The following is a 23,073-nucleotide window of genomic DNA, read 5'->3' as shown; positions in this document are numbered from 1 at the left end:
CACCAGAGCAGCTAGATACAGAGTGTCGATTGGTGCACTTACAAACCTTGAGCTAAACACAAGGTGCTGATTGGTGTGTTTACAAACCTTAAGCTAGATACAGAGTGCCGATTGGTGTGTTTACAATCCCTGAGCTAGATATAAAGACTCTACGTCCTCACCAGACACAGGAGCCCAGCTGGCTTCACCTAGTGGATCCTGCACCGGGGCTGCAGGTGGAGCTGCCTGCCAGTCCCGCGCCCTGCGCTCACACTCCTCAGCCCTTGGGTGGTCGATGGGACTGGGCGCCATGGAGCAGGGGGCGGCGCTCGTCGGGGAGGCTCGGGCTGCACAGGAACCCACGGAGGCGGGGGAAGGTTCAGGCATGGCAGGCTGCAGTCCCGAGGCCTGCCCCGCGGGAAGGCAGCTAAGGCCCAGTGAGAAATTGAGTGCAGCGCCGGTGGGCTGGCACTGCTGGGGGACCCAGTACACCCTCCGCAGCCGCTGGCCCGGGTGCTAAGTCCCTCATTACCTGGGGCCAGCAGGGCTGGCCAGCTGCTCCGAGTGCGGGGCCCGCCAAGCCCACGCCCACCCGGAATTCCAGCTGGCCGGCAAGCGCCGCTCGCAGCCCCAGTTCCTACTCGCGCCTCTCCCTCCACACCTCCCTGCAAGCTGAGGGAGTGGGCTCCAGCCTTTGCCAGCCCAGAAAGGGAATCCCACAGTGCAGTGGTGGGCTGAAGGACTCCTCAAATGCCACCAAAGTGGGAGCCCAGGCAGAGGAGGCGCCGAGAGCGAGCGAGGGCTGTGAGGACTGCCAGCACGCTGTCACCTCTCAATTAGATCTGGTGGGAAGGAGGGTAGGCATAATTGGTATTTTTCAAAAGTAGCCCTATCATTTCTTTATTGCAGTACCCCAAAGCTTAGTGGCTTAATCATTTTATTTGCTTATAATTCTCAAGGGGCTGTTGATTTGGGCGGGGTGCAGCCAAGAGGTCATTCTGCTAGCTTTATGTGGAACTCTCATGTGGCTGCTGTCAGCTGGCAACACAGCCAGGTGGCCTCCCTCACTTGTCTGGCAATTGGTATTAGCTGAGGACTACAGAAATCCAGCTCAGACTTGTCCACATGGTGGCAGCATCTAAGAGCAAGAGAGAAGAAGCTGTTAGGGGGGTCTCCTGAGGCCTAAGCGCCTAAATTCCTCACGTGTTATTGGTCAAATCAAGTCACGTGGACAGTCAGTTTCAAGAACCAGGAAAATCGTTTCCTCCACTCCCTGGGAGCAGCTGCAAAGGATGTGCTATGTTTAATCTACTACAGTACCCAAGGTTCCTAAGCTTTAATGCAACAAATTACTACAAATTTAGTGGCTTGAAACAAGGAAAATGTATTATCTTACAGTTCTGGAAGTCAGAAGTCCTAAAATTGAGGTGTAAGCAGCGATTCGTTCCTTCTGGAAGCTCTAGAGGAAAATGTGTTTCCCTGCCTTTTCCAGCTTCTAGAGGCCACCTTCATTCCTTAACTCATGGCCCCTTCCTCCATCTTCAAGACCAACAACAGCATCTTCAAATCTCTTTCCCTCTCTGACCTCTGCTTCCATGGTCACATTTCCCTCTCTGACCCTCCTGCTTTCCCCTTCCATCTTTTTTTTTTAGATGGAGTCTCACTCTGTCACCCAGGCTGGAGTGTAGTGGCATGATCTCTGCTCACTGCAACCTCTGCGTCCTGGGTTCAAGTGATTCTCCTGCCTCAGCCTCCTGAGTAGCTGGGACTACAGGCACACACCACCACGCCCAGCTAATTTTTGTATTTTTAGTAGAGACAGGGTTTGACCATGTTGGCCAGGGTGGTCTCGAACTCCTGACCTCAGGTGATCCGCCCACTTTGGCCTCCCAAAGTGCTGGGATTACAGGCATGAGTTACTGCACCTGGCCTCCCCTTCCATCTTAAAAGGACCCCTGTGATTACAGTGGGCCCACTCAGATAATCTAGGAAAATCACCCCATCTCAAGATCCTTAACTTCATCACATTTGCTAAGTCCCTTTTTGTCAAGTAAAGTGACATATTTACAGATTCTTGGAATTAGGATGTGGACATCTTTGGGGAACTATCATTCTGCTTACCACCTTCAGAATCTTAAATCAAGAGAAACTATGTCGCAGAATTCAAGGGTCCAGTAGTCTAGCCTGGGCTAGCCTGCCAGGCTCAGGGAATACAGGTGGAATACAGGCAGTCGAGGGGCTGAGTTTTTCAATCAAACAGACCAGGGTTTGAATTTCAGCTCATCACTTGCTGGCTGGGTGACCTTGGGCAAGTTATTAAACTCTGAGACTGTTTTCTGAAGTGTAGGATGGAGATAATACCTATCTCACAGGACTACTGTGAGTTTTAAATGAGCAAATATGTTAAAGTGCTTCAGATAGTGCTTGGAACATAATAAATACTTAGCAAATGGTAATGATGATTAGAAAGACTCCTGGTTTGGTTTCAAGATTTCAGAAATGAAGCTTCATAGGACCCCTCAGGGCTATAGGTGGAACTGGTCACGCTGACTTAGGAGGAGCAAGCGGAAAAAGATGGCAAAAGTTTTGGAAAAGAAAAATAGGTGAAGAGTTTGGGATAATAAGGACAACCTTTAGGGTTTAGGAGACACAGAACTACGTGTGTCTTACTTGTAGCTGTACTACAGCAGTGCAGGCATGGCTTTTGTTTGCTTTGTTAATAAGGGGCATTTTTCAAATCTTGGTGGAGAGGGGAGGGCATAAGAACAGGAGATGCCTGAGGTATAGAAGAGAGACAGTTTTCTGAGGCTCCAGAAAAATAAGCCATGGCTTTAGTGTTCCAGTGAGCTAGATTTCAGTGTTTCTGAAAAAAATAGCAAGTATGTATTTCAGGAACACAGGTCAATTTGAGGTTAATACAGCTTGAGGAAAAAAGTAAGTTTCACTGGTTCTCTCCAAATGATTTTTAAAAATATTTTCCAGTTCTGTGATGCGCATGTCACAGTAGGCATTATGGCACATTTTGCTGTATAGAAATGTATACCAATGGAACTCGTCCAAACTTAACATAACCCACCAACAGCTATTTCATCACAAAATTCCAGGTACATGTGGCCACGGGGATGTTTTCTTAATCTGTGCATTTGAAACTTTGACCACATTGTGAATGTCCCAGTGGGTTTTTAAGATCCTGGAATAGTTGCATCTTTTTTACTGTTATTTCCTTAGTCAATGTATTAGAACTTGCAGGTACCTTATTTTGCAGATGTCTTGGAATTGGCTTCAAAGGACAGACATGCATCTTATATGACTTTTGGCTAATTCATGGTGGGTAAATCTGACTTTAACTGCACGGAGAATGATAATGGTGATTTTAAACTACTCTTGAATGAGGCTTTGGAGGGGAAGAAAGGGCATGAATGATGTGGAAGCTGCTTGGGAGCTGGAGGGGACAGGGCAGCGCTCAGCAGGGGTGTGGAGGCTCCTGCCAGATCCCTTATGGGACATTAACCCCATCATACAGGGGCTCTTTGAAGAAACATTGGGTCACTAAGGTCAGAGATTTATGAGGCTCCAGCACCCTCGAGGAGTCCTCTTTCCCTTGACCATGGGAACAATAGGCTAAAGACAAAGGCGGCCTCTGTATTTCCCACCTTAGGAGCAAGAAAGGGAGCAGGAACGCTTCCACTTGGCTCTGGAAGATGTGTCTTAAACACAGACTGCGGATGCAATCCTCTCACGAGCAGTGATTCAGAATAAGGTAAGAAATCATGTGGGGGCAAGTCTCATTCAACTGTTTAGGGAGGGCAGTAAAGTGGTCTGAGGTGTCTACATGAGTACTGAGAACGGGGATTATTTAATAGAATTTTGCAATCTTAGAGATGGAAGGGACTTCAACAGTAACCTCGTCCAATCTTTGCGTTGCCATGGAACTCTTTCTTCAAACAAAAGCTTCGTAAGAGCCCAAATACAAACCCCTGTGAAAGCAGAACTGCTCTGGTTGCAGAGTGGGGGAAGGGAGAGACAAAAAGAAAAAATTTATTTATAAAATAGGAGAGACAAAAAGAAAAAATTTATTTATAAAATAAACTTTAAAAAATCATCATGTAAGAAAACTTTTTTATTTATATGTATATCATAGAAAGGCTAAAGTAACATTGATCACAAAAGATAAAATTCCCCAAACCAATAGATTATTAGTTTATACAGTGAAGATACTTTGGCTCTTTAGGGACATTTTTACTTGGAGTCATGAGAACAGAGAATATGACTTTCAGTCACACGGAAATGAGCCTTGGATGGGAATTTTTAAGATTTATGGGAACTGTGCTATGCTGTTTTGGGACAATGAGCGTTCTAGTCCCACCAGGTGGCGCCCGCGTTCGGCATTCTGAGAACGTTTGGTGTCTTCTGGACTCCAGAATCTGGACGGTCCGACCGCCTCGTGCTTGGTGGGTTTACAAACTCTGACTGGTTCTTACCACCCGTCTTCCAGGAAATTTTTTTTTTTTAAAAACAAACAAACCCATAAAACATCTGACCGGATGCCACACTCAAGAAAACACCTGTGTTCGGGTGTTTTAACCTCCAACGATGGAAATCTACTTAACATTGGTGTTTGTGAGGTGTCTTAGCATCAGAAAAGGAAAAAGACACATATACACACATTCTAAGGAAAAAGTCAGGAAGGGCCTTGCAGAGGTCCTGGTGCTGCAAGATGACGGTTAGGCGTTAGAAGCTTCTAGTTCAGGCTTTGCCGCTTCATGCTCATGTGGAAGCGCGGCTCCTTTGGCCTCAGTTTCCTGCGCTGCCTTCCCGTCTGTGGCTGACTGTTGGAGGGGAGTCAGACAAAGGCCCAGCTTCTATCTGCATCCCAGCTAAGTCTGTAAAAGACGAAAGTCGTCGGGTACCTCGGTTACTGAGATCAAATATTCATAAATGGAGGCATCGTGTCAATAAATGGGTTTATTATTATTGCTTTCTTATGTAACTCACCAACCCCCGGAGGGCCGTACCCGCGATGGGAAAGTCTAAAACAATACACAAATGTTTTCATTAATTTAAAATTCACATTGAAGCGGGAGGTTTTAGAACTTCCAGGACGCAACGTGCTACTTAAGGGACCGCGGACCGCGAGGGGCGGGCAGCCCTTCTGAGACCGCGGGCTAACTGCTACTTTCACCCCTCCTTTTCCGGACCCCTCTCTCCGTCCACAGCTCGCGCCAGGGAACCCGAGCAGCCTAGGCCGCGAGCTCTTCGCCTCCAGCCTCCAGCCTCCCGCCTCCCGCGCCAATGCCAGCGCCGGCTAGGAGCGCCGCGTGGCCTTTACCGGCCACGGGCCCCGCCCCCGTGCGTCAGCGCGTAGCTGCGCCGAGGCGTTTCCCGGGGGCGTGCCGCGGTTGCTAGGCGACCAGGCCGCTCCCCCTCCCGCCCCTGCAGCTGCGTCTCCCCACTTCCCAGCCGGAGCCAGTTCGGAGCGAAGGCGCGCTGAGCTGCAGTGTCTGGCTGAGAGTACCCGTGGGAGCGTCGCGCCGCGGAGGCAGCCGTTCCGGCGTAGGTGGCGTGGCCGGTCGGACCCCCCAACTGGCGCCTCTCCCCGCGCGGGGTCCCGAGCTAGCAGATGGGAGGCACAGCTCGCGGGCCTGGGCGGAAGGATGCGGGGCCGCCTGGAGCCGGGCTCCCGCCCCAGCAGCGGAGGTAACGGCGCCACGGGGTAACGGGCTGGAGGCGCCACAGGGAGCGGCTGGCGCTGGCAAGCGAAGCTTGGGGGCGGGGAGGAGGTAGAGTGAGCCCTCAGTAGGAGGGACGAGGGCAGGGGTCTGACTGCCTCCCCGGGACCGCCCCCACCTCCTCTCCATCAGGGCCCCCTCCCCCCCTCCATCAGGGCCCCCTCCCCCCATCCCTGTCTCACCGGGCGCGGGGGAGGGGGCTAGAGCGGAGTTAGAGCAAGAAGAATTTCCACCCCTGGATTCCCTCTGAAACCCTAGATCGGGGTATATGGTAAGGGATTACGAAAATCTAGGACTTTTTGTGGGGCTTTTTATTGAAGGCGGGGAGCCCGGGAGCAATACCTTGGAAAGGAGCCCTGTTGCTTAGAGCGGATAACCAAGGGCTGAACTCTTGGGGTTTGCTGTGAGGGGTGCGGTCTAGTTTCGAATGTACAGGTTATGGGCTGTGTTGGGTACGGCTTTCTCCGGATCCTATTTTGAGAGATTCCCCACCTTGCATTGTATTTTACACCTAAATGGAGAGAAGAGACCCCTGCTCCCCGCTTTATTTGCATGCAGACTCTTGTTAATTTCCTTGGCTGTTAGTCACTAGGCAATTTTGCATGTTTTCTTTTTCTTTATATATGTGGACGCCTATCCTGGTTTGTTTTATCAGGCTTATGGCAAAGGGTCAGTCACATCCAGAATATTTGGTTTCTGTCGGTGAAGCCATTCCCTGTTAAAAATATAAATAATTCTATCAGAATGTGAGCATGTTTTTAAAAAGATCATTCCAAAAATATTTGTAGCGGTTTTTTTCCCTTTGTGTTTTTATAACACATCTATAAAGAAAACTCTAGAATGAATTTCACAAAACAGTTTTTAAAGGTGACCAGAATATTCCAGGATATTTTAAAAGACGTTTAAAAATTATTCCTCTGCAACATCGTCATTGTTATATTCATAGTGTATCATGTAAAATGATACAATGAAATGCTGATGTGTGTAACTGGGAAATCCGTGTTCTTGGTAGCAGATGAAATACATTATTCAGGGCCATCTTGTGGATTAAATAAATCCTCTCCGTCTTTTGTGTTCCCTTACAGTGGTGGAGCCACAGTGTTAAAGAACAGAGAAGTGATCCTTAATCATTTAGAATTTTGCCTCCACCATCCACCAGAAAATGAAGTGGAAAGAGAAGTAAATTCAATACATTTTATAATTTGGAGCATCCTTTTAGTGTTTGCTGTAGTACTTACTGTATCTTTCTACAAGTTAGGTAGATGTAAGTAGGTAAGTAAGTAGATGAATAAAGAGAAGACAGCCTTAAAAAGGCCTTTTATTTCTTGCCTGTAAGACCCAGAAGTGTGTAGACTGGAGCTAGTCTTCCCATTAACATGGGGAAGACAGGCTCAGAGGAGAAGGTAGCACAGCCAGTGTTAGAGCTGAGATTAGAATCCAAGTCTCTGACTTGAGAAACTATTACCTTTGTTAGTTTTTTCTGGTCTGTTTTTTTCTCTATGAGCTTCAGATTCAAACTAGCCTTTATTTTCAAGTAGTAAGTTATTATGAGATCCTTCTGATAGTCCTTATTGTTTTTAACAACATTCAGAAAGACTTGTTTCAACTGTTTTAAAATACAAACCTAGAAATGCTGTCCTTGAAAAACAAAAGTTGGATTTCCTCTTTTCCTCTTCCAAATACCCCAGTTGTTTGTATTCAGTGCCAAAATGTAGTGTAGACATTTATTTCTGTTACTGTTCCTTGTGGCAGATATGAAGCAGTTAAGACACAAGATTTTATATTCTTCAGTTACTGACAGATTTTGTCTGTAATCCTTTTAACTAGGTTGGGGGATGGTGTCTATGACACCTTCATGATGATAGATGAAACCAAATGTCCCCCCTGTTCAAATGTACTCTGCAATCCTTCTGAACCACCTCCACCCAGAAGACTAAATGTAAGTATAAGAAGTAATTCTTTGTACATGAATTGTTTTGGAAAGGAGGAAGTGCTACTTAATGCTCAAGGTACACTTATGTATCACTGACAACCAGACTTTCTTTTGGTTTCTTTTTGATTTCTCTTGACTTTGGAATAACAATATCTGTGGTCCAAATTTAGCTTTTCAGAATGATTTCAGTTTGGAGCTCACCTTTTTATTTCAGTTTCCACTGGAATAAATATATAGCACTAGGAAAAAAATAATATGCTACTTTTATTTAGGTAATGCTTATTTTTGTATAGGATGATATACACCTGGTATTACAAAGGCTCCTTTTAACAAAAATAGGAAACAGAAAACATCTCGGAATTCATAGATCTGCAGGGTTTTTTTTCCCCTGCACGGTGGAAATGCAGTCTTCGTTTATTAGTATACTAAAGAGAACCATTTTATAGATAGATGATAACTACAACAGTTTGGTTTTTAATGCATTTAATCATTTTGGGGACTGCAGACACTTAGCTTTTTTTTTTTTTTTTTTTTTTTTTTTTTTTTTGAGGTGGAGTCTCTCTCTGTCGCCCAGGCTGGAGTGCAATGGCATGATCTTGGCTCACTGCAACCTCTGCCTCCTGGGTTGAAGTGATTCTCCTGCCTCAGCCTCCTGAGTAGCTGGGATTACAGGCACGTGCCACCACGCCTGGCTAATTTTTGTATTTTTAGTAGTCAGGGGTTTCACCATATTGGTCAGGCTGGTCTTGAACTCCTGACCTCGTGATCCACCTGCCTCGGCTTCTCAAAGTGCTGGGATTACAGGCGTGAGCCACGGCGCCCGGCAGCTTTTTTTTTTTTTTTTTAACTTAAGATAAAATTAATTCACATTCCTTCAGCATGCATAGAGTGGTAGGCAGAGCAGGGTTTGGCCAAGTTCCATGACAAGGAGAGGCTATCGTATGACTTTAAAATTTGCTGCATATGTCATCAGATGAACAAACTGAATAATTGAATTGACTCATTTGTAATATTTCTCTTTCACATTTCTGTGTTTAAGACCTGAAATTGTTTCTATATGGAAAAATCACTTCTATTTTTCATAGTTCTTCCTGTTGTCATCAGTTTTGGCTTAAAATCAACCTTTTCCTTTTTTTTTTTTTTTTTTCCTGAGACGGAGTCTTGCTCTGTCGTCCAGGCTGGAGTGCAATGGTGTCATGTCAGCTCATTGCAACCTCCACCTCCCGGGTTCAAGCAATTCTCCTGCCTCAGCCTTCCTGAGTAGCTGGGATTACAGGCGCCTGCCACCACACCCAGCTGATTTTTGTATTTTTAGTAGAGACAGGGTTTCACCATGTTGGTCAGGCTGGTCTAACTCCTGACCTCAAGTGGTCCACTTCCCTCGGCCTCTGGAAGTGCTGGGATTACAGGCGTGAGCCACCGCACCCAGCCCTTTTCCCCACTTTCAACACTAGTAGTATACAAAACGTGAGCTAAAAATATTTTGAAGGCTGGTCACCCTATTTTTCGTCCCCTTTTTGGAGTGTAGTGGGGTTTCTTTCCATTCTTTGCAAGTTTGTTTCTTTAATATGTCAAAATGTCTAAGAACTTCAGAACCATATACATCTTGTGTTGCCCATCAGATTGCTTGGTTACTTGCTGCCAGTTGGTTCACCTCTATAGGAAACTATTTGCAATTGGGTTGAAGTGTTAACATCTGACTTTAAGTCATTTTAACTGATTTTTTTTTTTTTTTTTTTGAGATGGAATGTCACTCTGTTGCCTAGGCCGGAGTGCAGTGGCGCAATCTTGGCTTACTGCAACCTCTGCCTCCCGGGTTCAAGTGATTCTCCTGCTTCACCCTCTCAAGTAGCTGGGATTATAGGCACCAACCAACATGCCCAGCTAATTTTTGTATTTTTAGTAGAGATGGGGTTTCACCGTATTGGTCAGGCTGGTTTTGAACTCCTGACCTCGTGATGCACCCACCTCAGCCTCCCAAAGTGCTGGGATTACAGGCGCAAGCCACCGCGCCCGGCCAAGTCATTTTAACTTTGATTCATAGTTAGCCGATGCTATTTACCTTCCAGTAGGTTACTTATATTGTATGTTTCAGGATCAAAAATGAATTTCTTACTGCATGGTATTAGGCATGACAGTTTTGTGGGAGAGCAAGAAGATTTTAGATGTCTTTACTCATTACTCATTTCTTTTTTTTTTTTTTGAGATCGAGTCTCGGTCTCTCGCCCAGGCTGGAGTGCAGTGGCGCAATGTCAACTTGCTGCAACCTCCACCTCCCGGGTTCAAGCAGTTCTCTCTGCCTCAGCCTCCTGAGTAGCTGGGATTACAGGCATCTGCCACCATGCCTGGCTAATTTTTGTATTTTTAGTAGAGATGGGGTTTCGCCATGTTGGCCAGGCTGGTCCCAAACCCCTGACCTCAGGTTATCCACCCAACTCAGCCTCCCAAAGTACGGGGTTTACAGGCATGAGCCACCGTGCCTGGCTGTCTTTACTCATTTTGCTGAAAAAAATGAAATAAAAATTGCCTTTTGAGCTCTTGGTGCCACTTAAATTTCATTATGCCGTGACTCTATCCCGAGATCCTGTTACTTTTTTTACAAAGTTTTCTAGCTTCGTTTATTCAAGATGCTCCTACGTTCTCATGGTAAACTATAAATCATCTGCCCAGAGGCTTTTATTGGGTTAAGTTTTGTGTTACAGGGATTTAGGGTTTGGGAGCTGGGGAAAAGGTAGGGTTTTATATCTGAGTGAGAAGGATATTCCTTTATTCCTTTTGAATTTCTCAGCAAGATTTTTTTTTTTTTTTTTTTTTTAAGACACAGTCTCGCTCTGTCGCCCAGGCTGGAGTACAGTGGCGCTATCTCGGCTCACTGCAAGCTCCGCCTCCCGGGTTCATGCCATTCTCCTGCCTTAGCCTCCCGAGTAGCTGGGACTACAGGCATCCACCACTACACCTGACTAATTTTTTGTATGTTTAGTAGAGACAGGGTTTCATCGTGTTAGCCAGGATGATCTCGATCTCTTGACCTCGTGATCCGCCTGCCTTGGCCTCCCAAAGTGCTGGGATTACAGGCGTGAGCCATTGCACCCAACCTCTCAGCAAGATTTTTAAGACTTGATTAATACAGTAGAAGATTCTATTTGAAATGCCAGAAGCCCATCAAATTAGCAGGGTATATGAAGCATTCTTATGAAATAAAACATGATAAATATGACATTATTTATGTCTCTGGATATAATTACATGGTTAAGAAAATACTTGGTAGAGTCAGTCATATACATTGCTTGGTTATTGTGATTATAACCCTAGACTAGAAATATTTAGTGTTTTTTTTTCAATAGGTTTTTGGGGAACAGGTGGTATTTGGGTTACATGAATAAGTTCTTTAGTGGTGATTTCTGAGATTTTGGTGCACCCGTTACCGAGCAGTATATACCGGGACCCAGTGTGTAGTCTGTTATCTCTCACTCCTCTACCACCCTATCCCCCAAGTCCCCAAAGTCCATTGTATCATTCTTAAGCCCTTGCATCCTCATCATAGCTTTGCTCCCACTTATGAATGAGAACATACCATGTTTGGTTTTCCATTTCTGAGTTACTTCACTTAGAATAATGGTCTCCAATTCCATCCAGGTTGCTGTGAATGCCATTATTTCATTCCTTTTTATGGCTAAGTAGTATTCTATTGTATATACATATACCATAATTTCTTTATCTACTCCTTGATTGATGGGCATTTGGGGAAATATTTAGTGTTTTAAAACAATTATAGTTTAATATGTGTGAACACTGTAGATTTTTTTAGAACAATGGAAGGAAGGTTTTATTTATAACACATCAGACTTGGTATGTAATTGATTCAGGCCAGTATTTGAGTTATTTACAGGAAAGGAAAGAAAGTTAAGAAGAGAACCCCTCCCTGAAAGGATTTCCTATATAATAAATGGTGCTGAGAAAACTGGCTAGCCATATGTAGAAAGCTGAAACTGGATCCCTTCCCTACACCTTATGCAAAAATTAATTCAAGATGGATTAAAGACTTAAATGTTAGACCTAAAACCATAAAAACCCTAGAAGAAAATCTAGGCAATACCATTCAGGCCATAGGCATAGGCAAGGACTTCATGACTAAAACACCAAACGCAATGGCAACAAAAGTCAAAATTGACAAATGGGATCTAATTAAACTAAAGAGCTTCTGCACAGCAAAATAAACTACCATCAGAGTGAACAGGCAACCTACAGAATGGGAGAAAATTTTTACAATCTACCCATCTGACAAAGATCCAGAATCTACAAAGAACTTAAACAAATTTACAAGAAAAAATCAAACAACCCCATCAAAAAGTGGGCAAAGAATATGAACAGACACTTCTCAAAAGAAGACATTTATGCAGCCAACAGACACATGAAAAAATGCTCATCACTGGCCATCAGAGAAATGCAAATCAAAACCACAATGAGATACCATCTCACACCAGTTAGAATGGCGATCATTAAAAAGTCAGGAAACAACAGGTGCTGGAGAGGATGTGGAGAAATAGGAACTCTTTTACACTGTTGGTGGGACTGTAAACTAGTTCAACCATTGTGGAAGACAGTGTGGCGATTCCTCAAGGATCTAGAACTAGAAATACCATTTGACCCAGCCATCCCATTACTGGGTATATACCCAAAGGATTATAAATCATGCTGCTATAAAGGCACATGCACACGTATGTTTATTGCGGCACTATTCACAATAGCAAAGACTTGGAACCAACCCACATGTCCATGAATGATAGACTGGATTAAGAAAATGTGGCACATATACACCATGGAATACTATGCAGCCATAAAAAATGATGAGTTCATGTCCTTTGTAGGGACATGGATGAAGCTAGAAACCGTCATTCTGAGCAAACTCGCAAGGACAGAAAACCAAACACCACATGTTCTCACTCATAGGTGGGAATTGAACAATGAGAACACTTGGACACAGGGTGGGGAACATCACACACTGGGACCTGTCATGGGGTGGGAGGAGGGGGGAGGGATAGCATTAGGAGATATACCTAATGTAAATGATGAGTTAATGGGTGTAGCACACCAACATGGCACATGTATACATATGTAACATATGTAACAAACCTGTGTGTGGTGCACATGTACCCTAGAACTTATAATAATGATAATAAAAATATAATAATAATAAAAAATAAGAGAACCCCTCCCTGTGTGGAAAAATTACCTCCCAGAATTCTCCAGATTCACTGGAGAAGATGATATTGATGGTGGGCTACACTGAAGCAGCCTGCTCTGTTCTGGAAGGCATGCTTCAAGAGAGACATAAAGTGCAGCCTATGTTGAGAATGTGAACAGGAGAGTGGGTGAGGTAAGGCACATGTAGTGGGGATGGTGAACCTACAGAATGGTAGAGGCAGGGACAGCACAGCCCCTTTTAGGTACCCAGAGGGCTCCTACTTGAAATTTGGACACTCTGTGTAGTTCCCAAAGGCAAGGTAAGACTTATTTTGCAAGGAGAGAAATTTAGGCTTACTTTAAGGAAAAACCATGAGTCAGGGATTCCAAGTGACATCTTTAATATTATTGTAATAGTTCTGTGGAAATTACATTTCTGATATGTATCTGTTCTTATTAATGTTGTGTACCTGAGACCCTGTCATTATCACAAACAGAAATGAAGACCTTCAGAGCCAGTGCAGCCTTACACGTAAGCAGAGTAGGGGAAATTCCCAGGGACAGACCCTGCACCACAAATACCTTTCCTAACAGCTTGTCACTGGTGATTGCAGTTCCTAGAGAGGCATTCCTCTGGGTTAGGGCATTGATCTTCTGTTGAAGTTCAAATATCCATGGAGAGGTAACACAGTACATTGTATAGTGAGTGGAAAGCATGTTTTATGTGGAGAGAAAGTGGGTGAGGCAATTCCATATATCCTAAGTGAAGGCCTATTGTGGGGGCCCTCATTGAGCAGAAGGCATAGTTAGTGCTAGACGCTTGATGGAGGGAGATCAGACTGGAGAAATGGAGGAAGCCACCAGCGAGAGAAGAGAGAAAAGGGAAAGGGGAAGGGTGTACCTAAACTTTAATGTATTGAGAATTTTGCTGAATTCTTACCAGTGTCTTTTAAATATTTTATAGTTGGTGAAATTATTATTTTTAATTAGAATTTGATTCACACAACATCCTGCAAGTAGATATTATTATCCACATCTTACAGATAAAGAAACTGAGGCTCAGGAAGGCAACAGGGGCCTACAGCTTTTTTTTTTTGAGAAGTAGTCTTGCTCTGTCGCCCCGGATGGAGTGCAGTGACGCAATCTTGGCCCACTGCAACCTCTGCCTCCTGGGTTCAAGCAGTTCTCCTTCCTCAGCCTCCCGAGTAGCTGGGATTACAGGCACCCACCACCACGCCTGGCTAATTTTTGTATTTTTAGTAGAGATGAGGTTTCCCATGTTGGTCAGGCTCGTCCCCAACTCCCGACCTCAGGTGATCTGCCCTCTTTGGCCTCCCAAAGTGCTGGGATTACAGGCGTGAGCCATCACACCTGGCTGGACCTACAGCTTTTAAGTAGCATAGCCAGGACCCCAACCCAGGCCTTCTGGCTCCCTCTTTCTTCAGGATGTGTTTCAAAGACTTAAGCAGTAAATATTTAGATGAATTAAAGTTAGGTAGTAAAGATTTTAAGGAAAACTAACCAAGATGCTTGTAGATGTTTGTTTTTGTTATGTGAATCTAATTAAAACCAAATAATTAAAATTCTTTTCCTAGTTCCACCAAATTTATTCCCTAATAGATTGCAGGCTGGAGTGCAGTGGTGCGATCTCAGCTCACTGCAACCTCCACCTCCCCGGTTCAAGCAATTCTCCTGCCTCAGCCTCCCGAGTAGCTGAGAATGCAGGTGCGCGCCACTACGCCTGGCTAATTTTTGTATTTTTAGTAGAGACAGGGTTTCGCCATGTTGGCCATGCTGGTCTTGAACTCCTGACCTCAGGTGATCCACCCGCCTCGGCCTTCCAAAGTGCTGGGATTACAGGCGTGAGCCACCGCGGCTGGCCAATATTTAGATTCTATATGCGGGCCTGTTTATTTTCTTGACCAGTGATAGTTTTCTATTTTGGTATCAGAGAGACTATATGTACTTGGGCAATATCTGGCCCCTTTATTTTAAAACTAAATGCCAAGCTGTGGCTACATTTGAACTGGCTCCTTGACTTTGTTTAAGATCATATAATACATCATATAACTGTAAGGTTCTATAAATATTTAAATTGATTAAATGACTTTTAAAAAGGAGCAAGCAGGACTTTTATAACTGAATTACGGGGGCTGTCTGAGGTATGCCAACACTTAAATTTTTGTCATTTATGTTTTTTAATATTGTTTTTTGTTATTTTTGGTAATTTATAAATACAATTTTTGTTTTGCTTAGGTTATATTAAAATTTCTAGTTTTTAAAGGTTTGACTATTTTTTAGCTTACATTTTTAGAGATTATAACTGTAGCCCAGAGCTCCTCCGGAATTAATCTGTTCCTCATACTACAGGCTCTCTGAAATTATCAAACAGATAAAAGACATAATTCTTCAGGGTCCATTGGGAAAAACAGTTGTTCTTTTAAGTATCCTAGACTTCCTTTTATTTATCCTAGACTTCCTTTTATTTTTAACAACAGGTTTAACATTTTTATCTTTCCAGCCCCTTCTTAATATTTTTCACTTATTTCTTTTTTTATTTTATTTTTTTGAGACAGTCTCTCACTCTGTTGCCAAGGCTGGAATGCAGTAGTGTGATCTTGGCTCACTGTAGCCTTCGCTTCCCAGGTTCAAGCAATTCTCCTGCCTCAGCCTTTCAAGTAGCTGGGATTACAGGCATGCATCACCACATCTGGCCTTTTTTTTTTGTATTTTTAGTAGAGGTGGGGTTTTGCCATGTTGGCCAGCCTGGTCTCAAACTTCTGGCCTCAAGTGATCTGTCCGCCTTGGCCTCCCAAAGTGCTGGGGTTACAGGGATGAACCACCATGCCTGGCCAAAGTTTTTATTTTATTTTTTATTTTATTTGTTTATTTTTTTGAGACAGAGTCTTACTCTGTCGCTCAGGCTGGAGTGCAGTAGCATGATTTGGCTCACTGCAACCTCCACCTCCTGGGTTCAAGCGATTCTCCTGCCTCAGCCTCCCAAGTAACTGGGATTACAGGTGTGCACCATCATGCCCAGCTAATTTTTGTATTTTTAGTAGAGACAGTTTCATCATGTTGGCCAAGCTGGTATCGAACTCCTAACCTCAAGTGATCCACCTGCCTCGGCCTCCCAGAGTGCTGGGATTACAGGCGTGAGACATCACACGTGGCCAAAAAATTTTATTTTTTAAGGTGTACAGTATGATGTTTTGATATACATAGTGAAATGGTTACTACAGTCAAGCCAATTAAATATATCTATCATTTCACATAGTTACCCTTTTTTTCTTAATAGTAATTAATTAATATTAATTTTACTTAGGTGTTTGGTTGTTTTTGTCCTTCTTTTCCTCCATCTTATTTCAAAAAACCTTGTTTCAGTTCAAAGAATCTTAATTCAGAGGAGTAAGTAGAGTTTTTTTCTGTGGGTCACTATCCCTTCCAGGAGAAGATTGTGGAAAACCTGGTGAAAGGAGTAGTACTCCTTTATCAAGTAGGCTCTTGCTAGGGAAGAGTTTTATAAGAAGTACCCCAGGGACCTTGGACCCTCACTGTTATCAGGTTCTTGAAGAATTGGTCCAGATGATCTCAAGAGTTCTCTTTATCTTAGAGCTTTTGTGATTCAATGAACTGAGTTAAAAGGCTGCGGAAATTTATATGGGGACCTGGGAGTAGATGATTGAGCACTTTGTTGATTCCAGGCCATAGTCAACATTCAGCCCTGCTAGTCTACAGGTGCTGGGAGAACCTGGTGCTGAGTTATGTTGATGGGAAGGGCCCTTGAATAGGGGCCAGAAGACCTATTCTGGTTCAAATTCTGCTTCTGTCACTTGATAGTACCTTCTTGTTTACACTTCAGTATGCATTATTTTGATCGTGCTATATGTCCTTAATATTTGGGAAGATACTTGAAACAATTAGTAAACAGTGTAAGATAGTGCATATATTATACATAATCAAGTACCAAATTATGTGGCACAAACTGGAAAAGCTGCAGTTAGGATGTAAGATTAATTAGTATGGGCTTGGCATAGTTCTAAGTGGAGAGAGAGGAATTGAACTGGACTTTGAAGGAATGTAGGAGTCGAGGGGATGAGGGGTGGAAGGATTCTCATACAACGACACATCTGTAAGAAGGGACCTGGCATGTGGGGGGTGTGGTAAGATCATCTTGCCTTGAACAAAGCAAGGCATGTATGGGGGTTAGGGATGGCTGCAATATTCAGGGAGTCTGAAAATTAATATAACACAAGTTTCTAGAGACTCTTGCTTTTCTTATCATCTTTTTGGGTCATTTTAACCTTAAAGTAAACATGACTGGACATGTTTTGTTGTTATTCAGTTGGAGGAGGGAGGATTCTTCCATCTTTCTAATGTTTTTAATGACTTACATTCATTTTCTCTTTCATAGATGACCACTGAACAGTTTACAAGAGATCATACTCAGCACTTTTTGGATGGAGGTGAGATGAAGGTAGAACAGCTGTTTCAAGAATTTGGCAACAGAAAATCCAATACTATTCAGTCAGATGGCATCAGTGACTCTGAAAAATGCTCTCCTACTGTTTCTGAGGGTAAAAGTTCAGATTGCTTGAATACAGTAAAATCCAACAGTTCATCCAAGGCACCCAAAGTGGTGCCTCTGACTCCAGAACAAGCCCTGAAGCAATATAAACACCACCTCACTGCCTATGAGAAACTGGAAATAATTAATTATCCAGAAATTTACTTTGTAGGTCCAAATGCCAAAAAAAGACATGGAGTTATTGGTGGTCCCAATAATGGAGGGTATGATGATGCAGATGGGGCCTATATTCATGTACCTCGAGACCATCTAGCTTATCGATATGAGGTGCTGAAAATTATCGGCAAGGGGAGTTTTGGGCAGGTGGCCAGGGTCTATGATCACAAACTTCGACAGTACGTGGCCCTAAAAATGGTGCGCAATGAGAAGCGCTTTCATCGTCAAGCAGCTGAGGAGATCCGGATTTTGGAGCATCTTAAAAAACAGGATAAAACTGGTAGTATGAACGTTATCCACATGCTGGAAAGTTTCACATTCCGGAACCATGTTTGCATGGCCTTTGAATTGCTGAGCATAGACCTTTATGAGCTGATTAAAAAAAACAAGTTTCAGGGTTTTAGCGTCCAGTTGGTACGCAAGTTTGCCCAGTCCATCTTGCAATCTTTGGATGCCCTCCACAAAAATAAGATTATTCACTGCGATCTGAAGCCAGAAAACATTCTCCTGAAACACCACGGGCGCAGTTCAACCAAGGTCATTGACTTTGGGTCCAGCTGTTTCGAGTACCAGAAGCTCTACACATATATCCAGTCTCGGTTCTACAGAGCTCCAGAAATCATCTTAGGAAGCCGCTACAGCACACCAATTGACATATGGAGTTTTGGCTGCATCCTTGCAGAACTTTTAACAGGACAGCCTCTCTTCCCTGGAGAGGATGAAGGAGACCAGTTGGCCTGCATGATGGAGCTTCTAGGGATGCCACCACCAAAACTTCTGGAGCAATCCAAGCGTGCCAAGTACTTTATTAATTCCAAGGGCATACCCCGCTACTGCTCTGTGACTACCCAGGCAGATGGGAGGGTTGTGCTTGTGGGGGGTCGCTCACGTAGGGGTAAAAAGCGGGGTCCTCCAGGCAGCAAAGACTGGGGGACAGCACTGAAAGGGTGTGATGACTACTTGTTTATAGAGTTCTTGAAAAGGTGTCTTCACTGGGACCCCTCTGCCCGCTTGACCCCAGCTCAAGCATTAAGACACCCTTGGATTAGCAAGTCTGTCCCCAGACCTATCACCACCATAGACAAGGTGTCAGGGAAACGGGTAGTTAATCCTGCAAGTGCTTTCCAGGGATTGGGTTCTAAGCTGCCTCCAGTTGTTGGAATAGCCAATAAGCTTAAAGCTAACTTAATGTCAGAAACCAATGGTAGTATACCCCTATGCAGTGTATTGCCAAAACTGATTAGCTAGTGGACAGAGAGATACCCAGAGATGCATATGTGTATATTTTTATGATCTTGCAAACCTGCAAATGGAAAAAATGCAAGCCCATTGGTGGATGTTTTTGTTAGACTAGACTTTTTTTAAACAAGACAAAACATTTTTATATGACTATAAAAGAATTCTTCAAGGGCTAATTACCTAACCAGCCTGTATTGGCCATCTGGAATATGCATTAAATGACTTTTTATAGGTCAATGCATCTTTGTTATTATCGTCAGATGTATTTCAACTGATGTATTATACTATTGGTTTACATTTCTTTCTCTCCAGATAGAAGGTGTAGCAAAAGTATCCCAACTACTCCTCGCTTCTAGTGTCCATCGGCGGGACACTAGACATTCTGGAGGGGTAATTTGGGATGTGGTGTTAGTTGTGGCTGAGAGCCAGTGCTAGGTCCCTTGCCCAACTAGGCCATTCTCTAGGCTCATTCTAGGTGAAAGAGCTCACAGCAGACTGTGGGGTGGGGGAGCATCAGGAAGCTGTTGGTGACCTGGACAACTGGTGTCCCTGGTTTTCAGTGACTCATTCCTCTTCCCTTCAGTTCTCTGATGTTTGGTGTTATTATTTTATGTTGTTATTTTGCCTCTGATTTGTTTCCTAGTCACTCAAAGCATTTTACAGAAGCCTTACCACTTTACCAAATAACCCTGTGAGGTGCTGATTTAAAAACTGATTCATATGCATCCCTCCTCCTTTCCTCTCCCATGCCCAAGGAAGATAAAACAGCTTCTCTGTCACAGTTGACCCAGAGTGGTAAAGATAGAGAATCAGCATGAAAACTGCAGTTTCCCAGCTTTGTGGTACTCCATGGACCAGCCTCCTTGCTGCATTTTCATAGAATCTCTTCCTTATAAAAGTAGTCACTCTCGGGTAAACCTTACTACAGTTTAAAAATGCTTCCCTCTTCTCTTTGCGGCTACCTGCCACTTTAATGTACTACATTTTTTTTCCCACTTTCACTTTAAGCTTAATGCTATTCCCTAGGTCTGAGTGAACTTCAGTTAGAAGAAGAAAACTAAAAATCCAGAAACTGGTGATAATCAAGTTTTCCCTTTTATGTTTCTTAATTTTATTCTTTTCAACAGCTTTTATTTTTCTCTGCTAAGATTTAAACAGTAAGGGCTGATCATAAAACTAATTGTTAAGCCAGTGTCCTACTTAGAAGGGTGGAGACGGGACAGAAACTAACTCACTGCTACTGGGTTTTGTTTGTTTTTTCCTGTCCTTTCCTCTATTTCTGTCCTCTTCCAGAACAAAAGTATGCTCAAGTTCTATCCTAAATGTGTGCTCTTGGTTGGGTATAGTGGCTCATGCCTGTAATCCCAGCACTTTGGGAGGCTGAGGTGGGTGGATCCCTTGAGTCCAGGAGTTCAAGACCAGCCTGGGCAACATGGTGAAACCCCGCCTCTACAAAAAATACAAAAATTAGCCAGGCGTAGTGGCACATGCCTATAATCCCAGCTACTTGGGAGGCTGAGGTGGGAGGATCACTTGAGCTGAGATCATGCCACTGCACTCCAGCCTAGGCAACAGAGTGAGACTCTGTCTAAAAAAAAAAAAAAAAAAAAAAAAAAAGTGTGTTCTTTAAAGTAGAATATTTGCTTTTTACAATATAGTTCTCAGAATGATCCAGTTCCATTTATTCTTCTAGAATGTGGTGCAAACTCGATGAGATTGGAAGAGACTCTTTGTTGGGCAGTGTAGGAACAAGAAAAGAAAATAAAAATGCCATGAGTATATTATTTAAGGAACTTTTGCTTTATCCAAAAGTAGTCACGATTGCTGTAGCATAGGCTGTGAAAAATGAGAGAGTGCAAATCTCTCTCATTTAAATGTCCACAGTGGCTTTAGTCTCCCAAGTACAAGGGCCAGATGGCAGAGAATGGCTTAAACTGAGCCTTCAGCCTCATTAATAGGAGGAAGTCTTGGTACTTTTGGTGACTAAGAAACTGGATTATTTAAAACCTTAATTATCTCCTTTACTCCTGGTTTACAGAAGGCAATAAATATACAACTCCTTTAGATCCCTCTAACTCCTGCTGAATTTTCTTTTTTTCTAAGTCTGCATCCCATCTCTTGATTCCATTGCCTGAAGAAGCTGTGTGAAATTAGTCTGGTTATTGGTTTTCTTGTCTGATAGTGGCATCTTGATCTCTTCACATGTCACACTAAATGCTGCTCATAACCCATCCTCTTCTTCTTTACTCATCACTGCTTTCTTCAAGGGAGGTCTTGAAACTGCCTCATCTGCCTCATGATCTGCTAGTCGAGATAGTGACTCTTTGGAAGGTTGGTAGTCTCTGAATTATCCAGTGTCTGCTTCCCTGCATTAACCACATTGCATAGGTTTGGGAATTTTGCAGGTGCGAAATCTTCATGGCCAGGAAGACGAAACACCTTGAGAAATGGGAACATCTCTTCATTGTGTTCTTGGATCAGCCTTCTTTCAACTACCAAGAAATGCATGATTTCTCTGCCAACTCCAGGAAGTAGTACAGCATGATTGAATCCTTCAGTGAATCTTTTCATCGTAACATAGGGCGTAAAAGCTCATATCTCCTCAAAAAACTCAAATCTACTTTTTCAGTAGATATGAGCTTACATTGACTTATGAATGGTTTTCCTGTAGGCCCAACAGTGTCGTGACCCTCCAGTTCAAACAAAGCATGAGTTATTTTTATATTGAGTCCTTGAACTGCTAGCCAGGTAGATGTTTCCTTAAAGTCCAGAGCAGGATCCAAGTCAGATGAAGGAGGTGGCACACCTGGCTTAACTGCAGATCAGGGAGCATTGAACCTCTACAATTTGCTGCATTGGATTTCTGTGTGGGTTTCTCACTGAATAGTAAATTAGAGAAAATGCTGCTTTTACTATTTTGCATTTTATATCAACATTAGCAGCCTGTTCCCACTCAGGTGCTGTCCAAGGCACATGTTTCCTTGGGATGTTTGGACAGAATGATCCGGCTTGATGTATTTCTTGGGCTCTGGTACCACATCATAGAGTTGGTTAAATGTAGCCAGCAGCAGTGTCAAGACAGCTGACACTGTCTTCCAAGAGTGAATGCATTGGCCTTTGGAACTGCTGCTAAAGCCATGTGTGGCGTGGCGACCACATCTTTAGGCGGCAGCAAGGCTATATCTGATTGACACAGACCTGCAGTCTCTAACACCATATTGCTGTTGTCCTGAATTTTCTAACTTGGAGAAATTTAAGGATCTCCTGCATTATCTAGGCAGAGCATATGTTGAGGTTGTTGCCAGTTATCAGTGTCGAAGAACTGCTCCTGTAAGCAAACTGTTAAAAGCATTGCTACCCCATATGCATCTGATGTACACTGTGTTTTGGTGTTTGTGTTTTTAGTGAGAGTTCTAGCCAGTACTGTGCCTGAACTTGGGAGAGAAAGGGGCCTGTGGCTGAGGTTGGTGCGTGCTCTATTTCTGTGTATCGAATGGACTATAAGGTTACTGAAACTGGGCTAAGTGAAAGTGTATAGACAACTCATTACACTGTAGGTAGATTTTAGAAAGCTACAGGACGGCAAATGGATGTTTCTGCCTAAATTTGGCAACCGAGAGAGTGATGCAGAGCAGAGTCATTGAAGTTGGCATACCTGTCTTCTGCAGGCCAATTCAAGTTTGAGGAGAGTGGGCTGCTTAAAAACATGGTGCTCATCCACATGGATTTGAGGAAGTTTATGGGTGGGTTTCAAGCTTAGGGACAAGTTGTGGTTTTTAGAGGCAGTAACCGTATGCCACCTTATTGGCCACTGTTAAAAGTTTCACTTGGATCCCTGCCCAGCCATAGCAATGAGTGACTGAATTGGATCAGAGTTAGTACAGAAATTCAGACTGTCTTTTCCTCAGTTACTGGGTTGTTCTTTAGCCATTTTTCTTCTAGTCATTTCTGTAAAACTGGTTAGGTTAGGTGACTTACAGAGTTCTAAATTGATAAATTTTAATTTCCAAGTTGTTTCTGACACGGTGAGTGTTGGGTTAGAATTTTTATTTCATTCCCCAAGTCATTTTTTCTTTTTCTTTTTGAGACAGAGTCTCACTCTGTCATCCAGGCTGGAGTGGAGTGGCACAGTGTTGTCTCACTGCAGCCTCAACCTCCCAGGCTCAGGTGATTCTCCCATCTCAACCTCCAGAGTAACTGGGACTACAGTCACATGCTACCATGCCTGGCTAATTTTTTGTATATCTGTAGAGAGGGGGTTTCAC

The 23,073-nt window shown here is 43.5% G+C and overlaps 1 protein-coding gene and 1 long non-coding RNA gene across 6 annotated transcripts; one reads left to right on the top strand and one right to left on the bottom strand.

Annotated features, from left to right (window-relative positions):
* Positions 1–4,086: 4,086 nt before the first annotated feature.
* On the bottom strand, positions 4,087–5,398 carry LOC129048129 (uncharacterized). The gene is made up of 2 exons (XR_008510224.2): positions 4,975–5,398; positions 4,087–4,862 (listed from the first exon to the last, which is right to left on the bottom strand). It is a non-coding gene; the product is annotated as an uncharacterized LOC129048129 (long non-coding RNA).
* Positions 5,399–5,416: 18 nt separating this feature from the next.
* Positions 5,417–19,045, top strand: DYRK3 (dual specificity tyrosine phosphorylation regulated kinase 3). Of its 5 annotated transcripts, none has more exons than XM_054521825.2 (4): positions 5,456–5,676; positions 6,794–6,887; positions 7,536–7,647; positions 17,240–19,045. In XM_054521825.2, the coding sequence occupies exons 2-4, from the start codon at positions 6,871–6,873 to the stop codon at positions 18,815–18,817; spliced, it is 1,707 nt and encodes a 568-aa protein (XP_054377800.1). In that variant the 5' UTR covers positions 5,456–5,676; positions 6,794–6,870; the 3' UTR covers positions 18,818–19,045. The 5 variants fall into 5 exon arrangements, with proteins under 5 accessions (XP_024090909.1, XP_054377800.1, XP_054377804.1 ...); XM_054521829.2 differs by having other exon boundaries at positions 5,655–5,979; XM_024235141.3 differs by lacking the exon at positions 6,794–6,887 and having other exon boundaries at positions 5,417–5,676.
* The last annotated feature ends 4,028 nt before the right edge of the window (positions 19,046–23,073 follow it).

The sequence above is a fragment of the Pongo abelii genome, chromosome 1 (genome assembly GCF_028885655.2).
Source record: "Pongo abelii isolate AG06213 chromosome 1, NHGRI_mPonAbe1-v2.0_pri, whole genome shotgun sequence".
Lineage (NCBI taxonomy): Eukaryota > Metazoa > Chordata > Mammalia > Primates > Hominidae > Pongo > Pongo abelii.
The sequence above is the reverse complement of the archived record's forward strand: the minus strand, read 5'-3'. Positions and strand labels throughout refer to the sequence as shown.